We start from the raw sequence: 18,459 nt of genomic DNA, 5'->3' as shown, positions 1-18,459 counted from the left end.
AATAACATCAGATCTGTAAACTTCTATTTGCAAGATATTATTGATGCTCTACATTCCTAGCTTATTCCTGTGGAATAAGCCATTTTGCATGTTTTAATTTTTGCAGTATTTCAGTGTTAATCCAACCATTTTCCATCATCTGAGACACACAGTGTCTCAATAATTCATCACTGTTGTGCTCTCCTGTAGCCGTTTAAGTAAATCTTGAATGAAAATGTGTTTAACGGTAATAGACTTTGGTGAGTGAAGAGAATGAAGTGAATGTCAAATTAAACTTGATGAAAAGAAAGTTTTATTGCAAACTCTAAGTCGAAGGGATCCCATGACTATTAACTGAAACTTGCAGACTTGCGTCGGCCACAGTTTGACGGAAGAAAAAAAAACATCCAACACTTTACACCTGTTGAAAATAAAGAAACTTCAGTGGCCTTATAAGCTCATCTTTTAGCAATCCAACTGCTCCATCTAGTGGACAATATTAAAACACACAACAATAATCATAATAATAAAAACTACACGACTTTCTTCCTGATAATTTCGGATTCTTCAGCATCTCAAAGGAGCATAACATTTTCAGCTGTATTAAAACAGAAAACAAGATTTAATCAAACCTCTGTACAAATGTCACTAATAAGAAAGCACTTTGTGAGAACAGCTGCAAAACTGGACCAACTCTCTCTCTCTCTCTGGAGGATTAACTGGAGTTTTGTTTAAACTTAATCCAGTGCTGGAAAAAAAGCCTCCTTGTTGGCTACCTTTATTTTTTTTTTTTTTTTTCATTTTATTTTATTTTTTTTAACTCCGGTAGTTAGTGTAGCAGCAGAAAAATGTATGAGAAACTAAATATGTAACATTTGCACATGGTAAACATGTTAATAACCATCTAAAACATGCTTATAATTCAAAGTCATTTAGAATGAGTGTGTTTATGTTTTTGCTTTATTTCTGTCACTGGAGGACACATTAATTAAACAGACTGGTGACAAGCAGGTGTCATGTGTGGCATATCTATTTTGATTTGTTGCTTGAAGAAATAAAAACTGATCTATTCGTACTTCTGTCACACCGTAGGCTTCTTCGGTTTGTTACTTGTCCTGTTTTTAAGCTGGTGCCATATGTATGCTGAAGGCCTGGGAAACAGTTCTCCGCAGTCACATGTGAAGGGCATTCTGCATGTTCTCTTGACTTTTCTTTTCCACGTACAGCCAGAGGGAGGTTTTTTTGGAGACCCGCCCTTCAGGTGCTGCGCCAGGAGTTTAGCTCCTGTGAAAGTGTCCCCACAGCTAACACAGATGTAGCTTATGGCCTCCGCGTGCTGAATACAGTGTCTCAGGAGGTGCAGCCTGTGTTTAAAAGCTCGTCCGCATGGGCACTTGTGCGACCGGTGGCCTCGGTGGAGGTACCGGTGGCTGATGATGAGCGAGGGCTGCCGCAGGACAGCGCCGCACTGCCTGCAAGGGTAAGGCGCCTTGGAGCGCCAGCTGCTGTTCATGCGTTTCATCAAAGCCAAGCGATGGCTGTCATTCTCAAACATGGCTAGGATGGTTGGCATTGGTTGTGAGGGGGGGTTAAAGAGCGCACCCTCTTGGTATGTGTCCCGGGGTCTTGAAAGCACAGGAAAAGGGGAATGAAGGTTACTTGAAGGCGGTTGGTTTGGCTGAGCTAGGGCACCATTTGTCCCTGACGTTTGGCCATCACTGTGTGTTCCATTAATGGCTTTGCTCACGAACTTGGTTGACTGCAGCTGGATTTTTGTGCTCTGGGCTCCTCGGTTATCCTTTGCCAACAGTGATGGAGTAGTAACAGTGCACGCCTTGGTGCTGACCACTGACGTGTGAACTTTGGTTACGTGCTCTACTAAATATTTCTCAGAGGTAAAAAGGAATTTGCATATGTTGCATGCTTTCGGCATTGACTCAGAGCAGAAAAGCACCAAAGGCGATTTTCTCCCTTTGGGACACTGGTGGCTATAGTACAAGTTTTTGTGACTGAAAACTTGGCCACAGATGTCACAGGCATACAGAGCCAAGTGGTGTTTCTTAACAGCACTCTCAGTTAGAAAGGCCTTCTTGCACAGAAAGCATTGATATTTTACTCTTACGCCACTGCAGTGCAGCAAGTGGAGCTTAATTGACTTAAACGGACCTCTGCCGCACACAGTGCACATTACACTATTGGCAGCAGGAAAGGGTGCACATGTCGTTTGGGAATCTGGACGGTCTGAAAAATGACCAGAATCATTGGGAAAACTGGAGTTGGAGCGACCATTTGTTTCAGAGTGATCTGGAGGCAGTTTATTAGGTTTAGAGTGTGTCATGACTTCATCTTCAGAAGCAGAGCTTGTTGAATCTTCTGCCATGTCGGAATCACTTTCAGTGCTAAGATCTTCATCATCTGCACCCAGTATGTACGCCACACTGTTTTTAGGCATCTCAGGCTTTATATCAGCTCTCTGTTCAGACCTCAGTGCTGGCAGTGAGTCATGTTGAACAGTATCTGCATTTTGCTGCATTGTCTTCTCATTAGGAGAGCTGTCACTGCTCTGCCTCTTACAAATCAAAGAGGAATCTTCTTGGATAAACTCAGAGTCTGTACAGTGTTTCTCTGCATGCTTGTTCAGCTCCCAGACATTGCTGAAAGACTGATGGCATTTGTTGCAGACAGGTGGCAGATGCGCATTATCCAAGTGTGTAGAGAGTGACGTCAGGCGACGGAAACTAACCTTGCAGATGTGGCATGTGGCTTTGGTATTGTGGCTTTTATAATGTGAAATCAATTTCTTTAAGTTGTGGATGTTCTGCCCACATTCCCAACATTTTGATACCAGGTGCACATCTTCGTCGCTGCTCGAGTCTGCTGACATAACAGTCTGTGAATTTTGAACAGAAAAGACAAAAATCAGTTGAAATAGTCCAGAATATAGCACCTTGTTCCTGCATTTACTTTTATACCTGTGGCCCCAGAGACATGTGGACAATGAGTGGACTAAACATTCTGACATGGTTTGTAGTGATGCACTTTGGTTCGCTCAGAGTTCTCTTTAATTGGGCTTCTTCTGTTAGCCATTTAGCATGAAACCAAATCATGGGGAAAAGCTACAAGTTTACCAACTCATCAACTGATTTGGACCAGAGAAAACAAACCACAGGTGTGAACATGCTCCTAAGATTTACAAACACTGTCTGAAATGGCTCAAAAACAAATGGTTGAACCAGATTTTCTAATGAACCATACGTTGGTGAATAAAAGATGGACCGATGGCTAGCTCACAGCACATCAGTGACCGTGAGCTAAAGTTCAGCCTCACACACCTGCTCACATGGCTGCAGGCTTTTCGTTTGTATTTATGATGTGTGAAGACATAAAACATTGTATAGAAGAGACAGAAAAATACATCAATAAGACACTGAAATATTAACCATTGATGAGGCCACAAGATTAGAATTTTTACAGTAGCCATTTTAGTTTTTTGAAACCAGACTGATGTGAAATGGTAAATGTTAATGGCACTAATGGAAACCAGAATTAACTAAATTAACTTTTTTTTAAATCAGGTGATTTGCCCCCTGTTGGCCATTAGATGAGATGGTTCAATGAATGATTAAGGAACTTTAGCACTGGCTTCACTTTTCAGAACCGGAAGCTACATCTATCTTTTTTATTCAGTTAAAGAGCTTCTAATATGTCAAAAATATAGTGTATAGTTTTTCAACCTTATTGTAAAGCAAAGCTGCCCAACCTTTAAAGTATTTGTGGCATTTTTTTTTTTTATTTGCACAAGTTGGTAGTCTGTACTTGCAGTTTTATGCCCTAATGGAATTAAAGTTAGTTAACCAACTTCCATGCTTTATTTCAAGAAGAGCGCGAACCCTAAGGTAGTCAAGTGGCAATCTGTGAGGCAGAAAAATTAAGTCGTCATGGAAATGCTAAAAACTAAAGTTACTCTTGTTGCCAGCTGATCCACTTTCCAAACACTCTGGTATTAAAAGTCCTAAATTTGTTCTCAAAAGACAGGTAGAGAAAAACTGTTTCGACTTCCATTAGTTCCCCTGTTTACTGCAACTCCAAAATAATATGAATATTTTTGTAACTCAACATCGGGTGGAGCTAGAACAGGTATTTGCTTCCACATCCATCTTTTACGTGCAGTCTATTGGCTTCCACAACTAAATAAGTTAATAATAAATTAATATTTATAACTGAACAAACATTTAAATGCCATCTACATAGCTTAATATCTGTTATTATCTGGAAGCTTTGTTGTTGAGTAAACCAAGGTCTTGGCTAGAAAAAAAAAACAAAGCAAAACAAACACAAAGAAATTAAAATCACCCCCTAAAATTCAAGATATTACCTCTCTCCTGTGATGCTGTGACAAGTATGCACTTTTTCAAAGTACACAGGTTAATAACAAAAATAAAAACAATTCAATAAAATTTTTCAATACTTAAAATAAACATACTTTGTTTAGTAATGACTACTCTTCTCAGGCATCCACACTCCAGTATCACAGTGCCACTTTGCCATTGAACTATCAACATTTGCTGGAAGAAACAACACACGTTCTCTCTTGTGGCTGACTTAATACTATACTAGATGCACTTACCCCGTCCACAAATACCGGTAACAGCGGACGGTTCGTGCAACTCATTTACTGTGAAAATATAAGTAGCTTAACTTGGTATAATGAGCAAATCCAGCTGTAGGTGGGATAAAAAACAGGTCTCCATATTTCAAAGAGAAAAAGAACAATTCACTTTTACCTCGGGAAATCCTCCTGTCCTTTATGGCGTCCAAGATCGCTGTTCCGAACTCATCTACATCCGGTTTGAACCGGAAGAGATGAGCCTCCATCTCCCACAATGCATCGATGTGCTTTACCCACTGAGTGGACAAGCCAAGGCAACTCTAAATTATTCTTACTACAAATATAAATATTTTGCAGCTTGCTGCTGCAATTTTTAATCTACAGATTTATTAAAAAATAAATCTTTAATGCAAAGCGATCTCATGCTAAATTGCTAACAGAAGAAGCCCATTATTTATTTTATTTTATTTCATTAATTTTTATTTAAAGAAAATTATGAGACACCTTACTTTTTTCTTTCTGAAATCAAGCTTATACACTAAGAAACGTATTCCCCTGCATCTTCTAAATATCTCTTTTTATGCATATATGTTTATATGCATTTTATGTTAAATAAGATAAGATAAGATAAGATAAGATAAGATAAGATAGAACTTTATTAATCCCTCGGGTGGGTTCCTCTGGGAAATTCGACCTCCAAAAAGCACAGCAACGACCGAAGTTACAGTTACAGAATTGTTATATATATATATATATACACACACACACACACACACACACATATATAAATACAGAGACAAATATAAATAAAATATACAAAGGGGATAAATAGAATAAATAGGAATAAAAAATAAAAATACAAGTGAATTGCACATTTCAAGTATTGAGTCTATTGCACTGTTGACTATTTACAAAAAGTATTGCACAAGGTATTGTACAGTGAGGTGAAGAGGCACTACAGCTTAGTTGTTCCCCCCTCCTTTGTCCTCCTGTTTCCCCTCCCTCTCCCCTCCAGAGAGGAGTTAAACAGTTTGATGGCGTGTGGGACAAAGGAGTTTTTAAGTCTGTTAGTTCTTGTCTTGGGGAGAAGCAACCTGTCACTGAACAGACTCTTCTGATTGTTTATGGCCGTGTGCAGAGGATGCCCAGCATTGTTCATAATGTCCATCAGTTTCTTTAATGTCCTTTTCTCTGCCACTGTCACCAGAGTGTCCAGCTTCATGCCGACCACAGAGCTAGCCCTCCTGATCAGTTTCTCCAGCCTGGATGAGTCCTTCTTTGCTGTGCTGCTCCCCCAGCACACCACAGCATAGAAAAGTACTCCAGCAACCACCGACTGGTAAAACATCCTCAGGAGCTTCCTGCAGATGTTAAAAGACCTCAGCCTCCTGAGGAAGTACAGTCGGCTTTGGGCTTTTTTATACAGGTGCTCTGTGTTGCATGACCAGTCCAGTTTATTGTCCACCCACAGCCCGAGGTACTTGTACTTGTTGACCACCTCCACCTCCTCCCCCTCTATCTGAACCGGCAGTGGACCTTCTCTGGACCTCCCGAAGTCCACAACCAGTTCCTTAGTCTTTGAGGTGTTGAGTTGCAGGTGGTTTGTGTGACTCCATGCGACAAAGTTCCTCACCAGACTTCTGTACTTCTGAAATAAGCAGAGTGAGTGGATGCCTGAACAATGGAGAAGATTTGAAGAACCCTGGTGATGTTAGAGCTGTAGTAACTAAAGAGGGATGACGCTTATACCAGGAAGATATGGCAAATAGTATTTTAAGCTGGGTTAAGAAGAGAAGTGATGGTCAGTGAGCGGAAGTAATAATTTATGCATAGAAGGAGCACTACAGATGTGATGTTTGCCTAAAGGGAGGGTGTTACAGCAAACAAGAGGAATGAAAGTTTGTAGAAGCAAGATGGAATTCATGTTCGAAAGAGCGAGAGGCAGGTGTAAGAGTGCAAAGTTGCAAAGAGTAGAGGTAGTCAAGGTAGATGAGCTTAGATATTTGGGGTCATCCATCCAAAGTAAAAGACAGTGCACAAGAGAGGTGAAGAAGAGAGTGGAGTGAGACAAGTGTCAGGCGTGATTTGTGTCAGAGAGAGGGCAGCAAGAGCAACAGGGAAGTGACACCTGTCATGATGTATGGCTTTAAAAAAAGAAAGACAAATAAGATAAATGAACCAAAACAGTTAAACAATGTGAAGCAAAGGAGAAGATCATAAAGATAGATTTTCCTTATTCATTTATAATATTATCCTTCCAGATGTGTTTAGATCAGTGTCATATTAAAACAGTGGGTTTTTTTTAATTACTAGTTGAAATTGAGATTGTGCTGCAAGTCCTTGACGATAAATAGATTAACTTTATAAATTAAACAATTCAATAGATTTTTTGGCTAGGAGCTGAGCATGCCGTTTTTCTTGTTTTTTTTATGAAGAGAGAAAAACAAAACAAAACACAAAATGCTGCGGGTTTACTTAACCCGAGATCAATCCAAATGAGTGCATAATTAAATAGTCGAAGTCAAGTTTTATTCAAATTTTTAAAAATGTGACTCTTTTTTGAAATATAGATTAAAATGTTCTTGTGTAACAGCTTTATCAGATTTAATTCATTCATTCATTTAAAAATGAAGTCAAGTCAATAAAGTTTAATTTGACTTTGACTTGACTTCATTTTTAAATTAGGATGAAACTATGAAAAAAATCTGTTATACAGCTTTCATTACTGGGGAAATTTCAGATTTCAAAACAATGATTAAAACTAATTATATTATATTATATTATATTATATTATATTATATTATATTATATTATATTATATTATATTATATTATATTATATGTGTGATAAAATAGTTCCTGACAGGGGAACTAGTCATGTTTTAACTGTGTTTCAAATCGACTTCTTTTACATGACGAACAAGATGCATTTGTTTTGTACAAAAGAGATTTCCAGGCGGGTGGAACATTATCGCTTTCCTTATCCGCTCAGTTGAACCGTACACGGCAAACGCCAAGCCACGAAACAAACACTTCACCAGGAAGTCTTGGCTAGCGTTGTTTATAACCACCGTTAGGGTTGACTTATAATGATAGCTTCTAGCTAATTTTTACGTTTAAATGTTAACGATATTAAAAGCCATACCTTGAGGCGTCGGTATTAGAGGTCTGTCTTTTAGGAAACAGAATTTTAATTATAAATAATAGCTTTATCTCGGCTCTACTACCCGTCGTTTACAAGCTTTCTGTAAACATCAGCTGTTCCAGGTGAGTCGCGATATGTCCGAGTCCGGTCACAGTCAACCCGGCATGTATGGGCAAGGGCGCAGGAGGAGGCGACGCCGAGGGGACAGAGATGTTGGCCCTCCGGGGCAAAATCTGTCCGGACCCAGTCGAGATCGGGATTACCAACCGAGAGAGCGAAGGGTACTTCAAACGATATACTGCTTTGGCCTCTGATTTTATCTTCTCTACATCAAAATACTTACTCGAATCATTTTCTTTCCAGGATGGAAGCGAGGATCCACCAGGTCCTCTAATTCAGAAGACCCCCATCATTCTTGCAAAACCTCCCGGAGAAAGGGTAGGTGGGCTTGTCTTTGAGACCACAAACTATAGTCTACAGTTTAAATTTGTGAGGTATCATTTTGCTTACCCTAACCGAATAGGAAGAATAGCCAAAATCAAAGAATATTCACAATGCCAGAACAAAACGAGCCGTGCTTGTTTGTGCTTACGAAGCACTTCCATCTCCAATTCGTGCTGTTGTTTATATATTCTAAGGCTAAGCCCTCACAAAATACACCTGTCAGTGGAACACCAGTCCTTGAGAAGCCCATCATGCTAATGAAGGCCAGGGACGATGGAGTGAAGCCAGGGACACCTACTGAGTCGGCTGCACAGTCCTCTGGTCCACCCTCTAAGATAGAGAGGGAAGGGCAGCGACCTACTCAGCCTGTATACCAGATCCAAAACAGAGGAATGAGTGCTTCTGCATCGAGCAGTGCATTGGACCGTGAGTTGTTATAGACTCTACAAAAAGACATTTTATTTTCTTCTCCAAATTCAAAAGTATGTTCATGTGCAATAATTAAGGCCACAAGCTTTCATGTGACTTCCAGCCATGGTTGGGCAGTCCAAACTCCTTCCTCCGGAGAAAATGAAGCACAGCATTAAACTGGTGGATGATCAGATGAATTGGTGTGACAGTGCCATGGAGGTAAATTCATAGCATTTAATACATTTAGTTGATTTTGCAGATTTAAACAGTGCTTTCAGTTTACTTTATGATATGTGATCAAAGGAAACTGAGTGATGTTGTTGTGATGTGTTGCAGTATTTGAGGGACCAGACAGACATGTTGGTGGTGGGAGTTATTGGCTTGCAGGGAACTGGGAAATCCACCATCATGTCGCTGTTATCTGCCAACACTCCTGAGGAAGATCAAAGGTAAGGTTAAAGAATAAGATCAAGATGTAAAGTGTTCTGCACTACACACACTACTGAGGTTTTTGCAGACACATGACAACTAAATATACGGTGTTCAGTTTGGACCTGTGACAATCATGCTGATGGGTTAGGATGAAATGAATGGGACACCAGTTAGAGACCATTCCACACCTGTATAGCAACCACTGGGAAAAATCTGTATTTCCTGGATGGAGGTTGGCGGCAGTTGCATTGAAATGATTGCCAAAGTTTCAGTTACACCGGACTAGATACTATTTCATGACTTGCATTTAAAAATTTGGAGTCCCTGATGGTTTGGCAAAAACCTCCTTGTTGAGCAATATCCGCATGACTCACGTGAGAAATATCAGTAGTGTTTTGGTTTGGGCCAAACTCATGCACATAGGCTTAACTGGTGATTTTTAAATTGCAGAAGATTTGAAATGATGAAAGTGCTTAATTACACAAAAAGACAGGAAAAAGGTCTTTGGCTTGTCTTAAAGCACGCTGAGTGGTCACTGATAATAGAAAAGTACTCTATAATTGCCATTCACTTAAATTGATCCAACACACAAACTGTAGGGAACGGCGATGTGATGGCTGAAGCTCAAGAGATGGCGCATTTCATTTACTATTTAGAAGGTTATTGGTTTAAACCCTAGGTGCTCCAGTCTGCATGCCAAATATCCTTGGGCAACAAACTGATTCCTAAATTCCTCTCCGATGCATCCATCAGAGTGTGACGCACATAACCCAGGAGGTGCCCAGGAGGCACTTTCCCTTATTCAAGTGAAATGCCTACTTAAGTTAAGAGGGAATGAGGTAATACAACCGCAGAACTTGTCTGAATACATTTTATCCCTGCCATCAAAACGCAGAACATCTAGTTCCCAACCACTGAGCCGTGGCACATAGGTGTGTCGTGGAAGATTGTGGTTCCACTCCTGCAGGGAAAAATTATCAATATGCTTTTTGTAACATTTTGTTTGGTGGTGTGCCATGTGATTTTTCTAATATGAAATATACTCAATATAATACTCTATATTTGTCTGATAATTACAGATGCATTTCTTTTTTTAAAGGATCAATGCGAGTACTTTAATAATTAATTTGAGAAAAATCACTTGAACAGTTCTTTGGAGGTGATATTGAATAAAAACGTGTGTTTGTTTGAACAGGAGTTTTGTATTCAGACCCCAGACTCAAGAAATCAAGGAAAGAGGTGGAAATCAGAGCACAGGGATTGATTTCTTCATCACACAGGAGAGAGTTATCTTCTTGGATACGCAGGTATGAATGAAGTATTGTGATTAGAAATGACAGTTTCTACGGTTTACTGTAGTATTTTCTTTTTGCTGTCAGAATGTAAGTTGGTACAAACTGTCTGTAATGTTAACCTTGGAACTGCAATATGTCTAACTGTGGTTAAGGATTTGTTGTGCTGAAGCAACAACATGTTTCACTGTGTTTAAATGTCATTCTTCAGCCAATGCTTAGCCCATCAATTCTGGATCATCTTATCAACAATGATCGGAAGTTACCTCCAGAATACAATCTTCCTCATACATATGTTGAGATGCAGGTATGTGGCTGGCCTGCGGAGGACAGTATATAATAATATGAATGCTGGTGCTAAACACCTGTGAACTTTAGTTTTGGGATTCATTGTTTGATGTTGGTTTAGTGATCGTATTTATTCTTTTCTACAAATAAAGCATGTTTGTACTCTCTGTATAATTCTTCTACAGTCTCTTCAGATCGCTGCCTTCCTGTTTACAGTGTGCCATGTTGTAATTGTGGTTCAAGACTGGTTCACTGATTTGAACCTTTACAGGTGAGTATTTTAGGTCTGCGATGGACCTGTGCTCTCAAGATGGTTGTGATTATAATTTTAAAGCCCAATACTCTCAAAGGAATGCTGAACATTTCATGCTATATCTTAAAAGGATATTTGTTTTTGCTTTTTCATAAGCTCAGCAATGTTGTTCTTTCAGCCAGTCTGACATTTTAAACAGGCAAATCCAGACCTGTGTAAAATGTCAGACTCCATGCCCATCTAACATGTGCTGACATTTATTACCTTTTGTACGCCACAATCCATTTGGATCAGTTCATGACTCATTTTCTTCACACAGCATAACAAACAATCTGAGCAACTCTGGCTATGTGATTAAAAACCTTTTCCCTTTGCATAGCATTCTTGCCTAATGCTGAAAATATTGCCATTAAAAGCAAGTTTTCACTGGCTTTGTACATAGCTTAAAATGATATCTCTGTAGTAGAAAGCTACAGTTTTAATCAGCACAAATATTGATATGATTATGTATTGTTTTGGCATCCTTTGGTGAAAAATCAATGTCAGATTACCAAACAATGGTTTTTACCAGGGCTATTGCCAAGTAGCATCTCACATTGGCACAGCAGGAAAATGGCAGATTCTGTATATTTACATATGTAACTATCCAAGCAAATTTTACCTGTACTCTTTCCACTCAGTAAAATGATCTAATTCTCATTATTATTGCTTCTTGTGACACAAATTGATTCCACAGCTGAAGTTATATTATGGTGTCACCTTTATGGACAGGTTTCTTCAGACTGCTGAGATGCTGAAACCTTCCACACCATCTGCAAGCCACGACAGCACCGGCTCTTCAGGCAGTGATGACGGAGCAGAGTATTATCCACATATAGGTGGCTGTTTAATGCTGACGCGCTATATTTGACACACAAACCAAATTTAAGCATGTCAAAGTTTAAATTTCTTTCTCCCCCAGTTTTCCTCCAGAACAAGGCCAGACGGGATGATTTCTGCCCAAGAAATCTGAAGAACATGCATATGGTGGTCAACAAATTAATGGCTCATTCTCACCTCAAATACAAAGGTGCAAAACTACAACAAATTTCTCTTTATGTTAATGTTTTATGTGTAAGTAGTAATGAATGCCAGTAAGGGAGCTGGTAGAAGAAAATGAATGTGATATGGTGGCAAAAAAAAGTTAAGTAAATGGTAAGAAATTATCTACATTTAAAGTACTGGGACGATCGTGGCTCAAGAGTTGGGCGTTCACCTTGTAATCGGAAGGTTGCCGGTTCGAGCCCCGGCTTGGACAGTCTCAGTCGTTGTGTCCTTGGGCAAGACACTTCACCCGTTGCCTACTGGTGGTGGTCAGAGGGCCCGGTGGCGCCAGTGTCCGGCAGCCTCGCCTCTGTCAGTGCGCCCCAGGGTGGCTGTGGCTACAATGTAGCTTGCCATCTCCAGTGTGTGAATGTGTGTGTGAATGGGTGGATGACTGGTTGTGTAAAGCGCTTTGGGGTCCTTAGGGACTAGAAAAGCACTATACAAATACAGGCCATTTACCATTTACTGTGCAAATCTTGAGTCACCCCTCAAAACATGAATGGAAATGCAGTGTATAAGGAAAATACGAAACTTTAAAGTCAGTATTTGGAATGACTACTTTTTCTCTCCTGAACTCTCTTAGGAAAGCTTTGTTATCATTTCTTTAAGCAGTCTTCAGGAACTGTTCTCCACATTTATTGAAGGACAGTCAAAACTCTTCTTTCGACGTTGGCTGCCTTTTGTTACATTTTCTATGGATGATTGCAAACAGTTTTAATTATTTTTGATGTCCAAGTTCTGGGGAGGCCAATCCATGACTGATATAGGGCTGGGCAATATGAGGAAAATCTATATTGTGTAATTTTTTTACTATATCAAGATACATGATATATATCGCGATATGTTTAAATAACCTCCAAAACAAGTGTCATTTTCAATCATGCAGTGCCAAAAATGACACTGGTGTACTCATTTAAATTTTTTCTACAAAGAATCTGAATGAATTGACATGTTTTATTTTAACAGTAACCATCAGTTTCATACAGGGATTTTTCACAAATGACTATGCTGTCACAGTAAGTCTCTTTCTGTGGTCAACACTACACCTTTAACAAATAAAGATCATAGCAGCACAAAAAACTTTGAGCAATAATTAACGAGACAAAACAACTGAAATTAAAAAGGTGCTCCTTTGTGCTTTACAACATATAAAAAAATGTGATGACCTCAAATTATAGAGACAAAAGTCTACATAATGACTATAAAAACGACTGACCAAGAACAGTCACTGTTATCACAGATGGTTTATTTGAGGTTTTCTTTGGTGTGGGGAGACATTGACATGCAGAGTTTAAATTGGTCTTAATTTTGCAGTTGAACTTGTGGTACTGATACCTTTAGGGGCATAATTTTACAGCATGTTTCGCAAATTACCCCATTTTGTTTGGCATCCTCCTTGTGAAAGTCAAACAATAGCGAGTCTCATTCCCTTGCTCATCCGATACTCATGCTGTTGCTATTTTTCCTTATCCAGGAGTATATAGAGACATATCCTCAACGCAGTTGCTGGGTAGAAGAATTTCTGGGTGGGGGGTTTATAGCGCCCACCCCCAGACTGATAGTGTTCCTGTGAGTGTTTTTCTAGCCAGGTATGCTTTCATGGCATTGACAGTGTGTTTGGGATCATTCTCCCATGATCAATGTCAAAATTAATCCTTTTCTGCATTCATAACTCTATCAACACCACTGGCTGAAATACCTCCCCAAACTATAACCCTCTACCATGTTATACAGATGGCTGTAGACAATCACTGTTGTGCCTCTCTTCTGACCTCCATACATATCACTGATGATTTAACCCAAAAGTTCTAAATGTGCATTCAGGAGTGGTAAAAGGCTCCATCAGGTTTATGGTGTTTCTAGATGAAAACCTTTTGTTTGCTTTGTACTTGTGAGCAAAATGATATTTTGTGACTGTTCAAAGGTTTTTAGTGAATGTGTTTGGTTTTGTAGTCCTGTAAACAAAGCATCACTTCTGAAGTGGATTAACAGGCTGGCCACAACTATAACATGTGTTTTATTCTCAGGAACATTATCCATGCTTGACTGCAATGTCTTCCCAGGCCTGGGGCAGGACTATCTGACAACCGAGGTCAATATGTTTTTGCTTCCTGTGCAGGAAAATGACGGGGAGGATAATTTGACCAAAGCAGGTTACAAACATTTATTCTTCTCATAAGGTAAACTCAAGTAACATCTCGTGTGTTGTGTGAAAAATAAATGAATCTTTGTACGTTGTTTAGGGTCAGGAACGTACCCACTGTTCTCTCTGCTCCCCGGCTATAGAGGACACCCGGCCTTTTCCACCATGGTTTCAAAACTCCGCAGCCAAATACTGGCCATGCCCCGCTGTCAGCTGTCACACACTATTCTCACTGAGAAAAACTGGTAAACATCATATCAGTACTATTTATTTATAAATGAATAATTATTTTATTCATATTCCACTATTCAAAAAGTGTAGGTGACTAATCCATGGTAAAAAAAGTGAGACAACCAAGTAAATACATCCTGCACCCAGGGTGAGAATCAGTTTTATGTTTTAAACTGGTTTGCTCAACAAAGCCATCATAAATGTCATTGTTTTTGAACTCTCATAGAAACAGTTTTTAATCCCTGTGGAAGAAATGCAAAATATCTATTAGAGATGAGGGGTCTCTCTGCTTCCCTTTACTTTCAGTGACTACAACCTGCTGTCTTTTTGTTTTGTTTTTTGTAAACAACAGAAAATGAGCGCTGGTGGTTTGTTGTGAAATAGTTTTCTGAGGTGCAACTTGCTGCATGTACCTACAAGCACAAAACTTTCAGAGTAGTGAAAAATATTTCTTGCTGTGGGATATCAGGTTAATTTTTTTCTGAACATGCTTAAAACAATATCAATTGAAAATGAAATACTACAGTGAAAAGTATGGAACGCCAGGACTGCCATAATGAATTAATTAAATACACCATTAAATAATTAATTAAATGTGTCAATAATTAATTAAAATTGGAATTAATTAATTAAATAAATAGTTATGACACATTTAATTAATTATTGACACATTTAATTAATTATTTATGTATTTCACATTTTAATTAATTATTGACACATTTAATTAATTAATTATTGACACATTTAATTAATTATTTATGTATTTCACATTTTAATTAATTATTGACACATGTAATTAATTATTGACACATTTAATTAATTATTTAATGATATATTTATTTATTTCATTTTGGCAGTCTTGGCGCCTGGCTCTCGTCATGAAATAATTTTATCTGTCAGCCTCACCCATCAAACTCAGGGGGCGGGGTTAACGCTGCCCATGCAGCTTCTCTAACATTTGATTGGTTGCCGTGCAAAGTAAGTCAAAACAGGTCGATCCTAGATAATCGATTGCTTGTGTAGACTTGGGGCAGCCAGTTATCCCAGAATGCAGATCAAATCACAGGCAGCAATGGTGGTGGTGTAGTTTTAAAATACCCCGTTTTTCTGTCACCAGCTACACTTTTAACAGTGTTTTAGCTGCGAATGTCGCGCCGTATGTCTGGTCAGGTTGTCAACATAGAACATGCTTGCAAAAGTGCTCAGATGTTTTCAGAGATTTCACTAGCTCTGCTAACAGTTAGCATGCAGAGCGCACCGAGGGGGTACATTAACCGGTTTGTTTACATATTCCACTCTCCGTGTTCCACATGTTTTTCTCACGAAACCAGCGATCAGCTCAACAGACCCTCAGTTTACCTGCATGCATCCTCCTCCTCATCTGTCAGCTGTTTAACACCTGCTGCTAATTCAAGAAACACGCCTAGTTACCTGGTGATAGTCACAGTTTAACTGGGCAGCCGGTGCTCGATATAACGCAATGTCAGCGCATTTTTCTGCACAAGATAAGTAAATAGAGTATTTTCCCCGAGCGCAGAGCTGCTGGAGCTTGTTTCCTTACAGAGCACTTTATAGGCGAACAGCTTTATCAGCGGCTGATGTCCAATCACCGGCACACAGCTTTCAAACCTCAGCTGAGTTTTAGCTCTCAGTGGTTAAACGCTGGACTTCATTCACTCAGGTTCTGTCTGTCGGGTCACGTTTACTTCGCTGTTTTATTTACAACTGAGCAAATCGGTTTGGCTGAGGTTAAAGTTACGTTTCATAACTGCATAGTTTCACAGACGTTTAATGGTTCACTGGCACATGTGTTAGACTGAACTATCATCTAAATATCATCTGTTTTTTAATAGTTATTCAACTGTATTCTAAGCACCAGCTGTCTGTTAGAATGTGATTTTTTTTCTCTCTCTGTTGGCAGAGGTATAAAAATGCGCAGGAAAATCTGACGTGCATGGCGAACTTCACCGACGATATTTAGGGAGGAATAAACACACATCAAACATAAATGAACCATTTGTCTGTCTCCATAATTGAGAGCATTTTCTCTTCTTATGTCAACACTCTCTCTCTCTCTCTCTCTCTCTCTCTCTCTCTCTCTCTCTCTCTCTCTCTCTCTCTCTCTCTCTCTCTCTCTCTCTCTCTCTTTTTTTTTTTTTGCTTTTTCGGTCATGTTATGTTTACCTGTCAAAGGCTTGTTACAAACTATGAAACACATTGTGCAGACTTCTGGATGTTAGAAGAAAACGAATACTGCTCATGAATGAGACTAAAGGCAGGAAGGTGTCCTTTAAAACTAAACATGTTAATAGGACCTCCCTGTTTATATCATAGTTTATGATATAGCACGTGTATTTCAGTAATAGCCTGCTGAGGCCACTATACGTGCTGGCCTCATATCAAATGTGAAGGCAGACTGAGTCTATGTTTGACCTTTGTTTATATCTAATCTTCCTTTTCAAACATTTAAACAGCAGCGAGTCTGCAGCTGAGGGAATACAAATTCAAATTGTCGGAACAGGTTTGCTCGTTTCTTGGATTCATTTGGTGATTTATTAAATGTATAACTGTTATTCTAATCTGCTGCTGAGTCTCTTACACTTTTCTTTATGCTGTATATTTTCACGTCTCTGGAATAGTTGGCAGTTAGATAGTCAGCTGGGAAACTTTGTGTTAACTCATGGAGCTGAGGATATCGTGGATATGCTGACCTCGCTGCGTGGTGTACAGAGCGAGGTCAGCATGATTAATATTCACAATAAAAATATTAGCCGAACATCATGAAGTCTGTATGTGTTTCATAGTGTCGAACAACCTTTGTACAGTTAAAGCCAGCAGTTACTACATGACGGAAACACCAACGTTATCTCTTTTATGTGTTTATACACAGGTCACGCTGATTACTGAACAAAAACCCAAAGATCAGATGTTAAACAGATTTATTTGCTCTCTCTCCTCCTTAAACATGTTTTTAATGTTAGTTATAATTCAGAATTGGCAACTGAAACACGTAGGACACATAAGAACATCAGGAAATAAAACACCGATAAATATAACCTCAGTAAAAGAAGTCAGCGGGGGTTACTACAGCTGTGTACCGGGGCCTGCGCTTTGTCGGTGGGATTGCTTGCGAGGCGAGCGGGTCTATCCCACGCTTTGCCGTGAGACTGGGACGACATCTCCGAAATCATCGAAACACTTTTGCAAAGAGGCTGTATCTTGACAAACCGACCAGACACATGAAGATTAAACCACTACATTCTCGGCTAAAAAAATATTAAAACGGTATTTGGTAACACACAAACAGGGTTTTTCAAAGCTCAGTTCTGTTAGCTTCCACATGCCGGTTGTTGTGTGCTAGAAACAATGGCCACCAGGCCAAAGCAATGGTTTTGACTCGATCAGCGTTAACCCCGCCCCCTGAGTTTGATGGGTGAGGCTGACAGATAAAATTATTTCATGATGAGAGCCAGGCGCCAAGACTGCCAAAATGAAATAAATAAATATATCATTAAATAATTAATTAAATGTGTCAATAATTAATTAAATGTGTCAATAATTAATTAATTACATATATCATAACTATTTATTTAATTAATTAATTCCAATTTTAATTAATTATTGCCACATTTAATTAATTATTTAATGGTGTATTTAATTAATTCATAATGGCAGTCCTGGCGTTCCATAGAAAAGAAACATATTTCCATGCCATATAAAGAAAGTAAAAGTGTTAATAATTAAGGTTGGTGCAGAAATGCATAAAATTTTTGATTTTTTTCTTCTTTGTACTATGTCACTGTAATTTTGTGAAATCTTGAGACATTATTGGGATTTCGTTTAAGTTTATCCCTCTGTTTCCTGTCTTAACTTTCTTTGTTTTCACAGGTTTCACTATGCAGCTCGTATCTGGGATGGTGTGAAAAAGTCCTCGGCCCTCTCTGAATACAGTCGTCTGCTCTGCTGACACGTGTTTAACTGCTCTTATGTACAGTTTTATTTCACTGATCAGATCACACAAAGACAAAAGAAGTGCAGCTGAATGGGATGTTGAAAAAAAAAAAACATCACTGGGACATAAAATAAATATAATTATTCAGACTTTGAGTCCTGCTTGTTCTATAGTGTCCTGGGACTGTCCTCAGGA

General features: G+C 39.0%; 2 protein-coding genes across 2 annotated transcripts; one reads left to right on the top strand and one right to left on the bottom strand.

Moving 5' to 3' along the window:
- Positions 1 to 930: 930 nt before the first annotated feature.
- Positions 931 to 4,813, bottom strand: LOC146622335 (uncharacterized). The gene is made up of 2 exons (XM_085365056.1): positions 4,764 to 4,813; positions 931 to 2,869 (listed from the first exon to the last, which is right to left on the bottom strand). The coding sequence occupies exon 2, from the start codon at positions 2,861 to 2,863 to the stop codon at positions 1,061 to 1,063; it is 1,803 nt and encodes a 600-aa protein (XP_085221182.1). The 5' UTR covers positions 2,864 to 2,869; positions 4,764 to 4,813; the 3' UTR covers positions 931 to 1,060.
- Positions 4,814 to 7,660: 2,847 nt separating this feature from the next.
- Positions 7,661 to 18,383, top strand: smg9 (SMG9 nonsense mediated mRNA decay factor). Its single transcript, XM_085366159.1, has 13 exons — positions 7,661 to 8,013; positions 8,096 to 8,170; positions 8,371 to 8,602; positions 8,709 to 8,806; positions 8,924 to 9,036; positions 10,215 to 10,326; positions 10,523 to 10,618; positions 10,785 to 10,870; positions 11,624 to 11,730; positions 11,814 to 11,921; positions 13,966 to 14,091; positions 14,182 to 14,326; positions 18,201 to 18,383. The coding sequence occupies exons 1-13, from the start codon at positions 7,867 to 7,869 to the stop codon at positions 18,277 to 18,279; spliced, it is 1,524 nt and encodes a 507-aa protein (XP_085222285.1). The 5' UTR covers positions 7,661 to 7,866; the 3' UTR covers positions 18,280 to 18,383.
- The last annotated feature ends 76 nt before the right edge of the window (positions 18,384 to 18,459 follow it).

The sequence above is a fragment of the Diplotaxodon limnothrissa genome, linkage group LG11, assembly GCF_057381915.1.
Source record: "Diplotaxodon limnothrissa isolate DT_005_m linkage group LG11, D_limnothrissa_male_GT1.1, whole genome shotgun sequence".
Taxonomy (NCBI): domain Eukaryota; kingdom Metazoa; phylum Chordata; class Actinopteri; order Cichliformes; family Cichlidae; genus Diplotaxodon; species Diplotaxodon limnothrissa.
The sequence above is the reverse complement of the archived record's forward strand: the minus strand, read 5'-3'. Positions and strand labels throughout refer to the sequence as shown.

Excerpts from the sequence above, each read along its gene's own strand:
- LOC146622335 (XM_085365056.1), bottom strand. The coding sequence starts at position 2,863 with ATGTCAGCAGACTCGAGCAGCGACGAAGATGTGCACCTGGTATCAAAA.
- smg9 (XM_085366159.1), top strand. The coding sequence starts at position 7,867 with ATGTCCGAGTCCGGTCACAGTCAACCCGGCATGTATGGGCAAGGGCGC. Across the intron at positions 10,619-10,784 it reads ATACATATGTTGAGATGCAG|TCTCTTCAGATCGCTGCCTT; the intron begins GTATGTGGCTGG and ends ATTCTTCTACAG. Across the intron at positions 11,922-13,965 it reads TTCTCACCTCAAATACAAAG|GAACATTATCCATGCTTGAC; the intron begins GTGCAAAACTAC and ends TTTTATTCTCAG.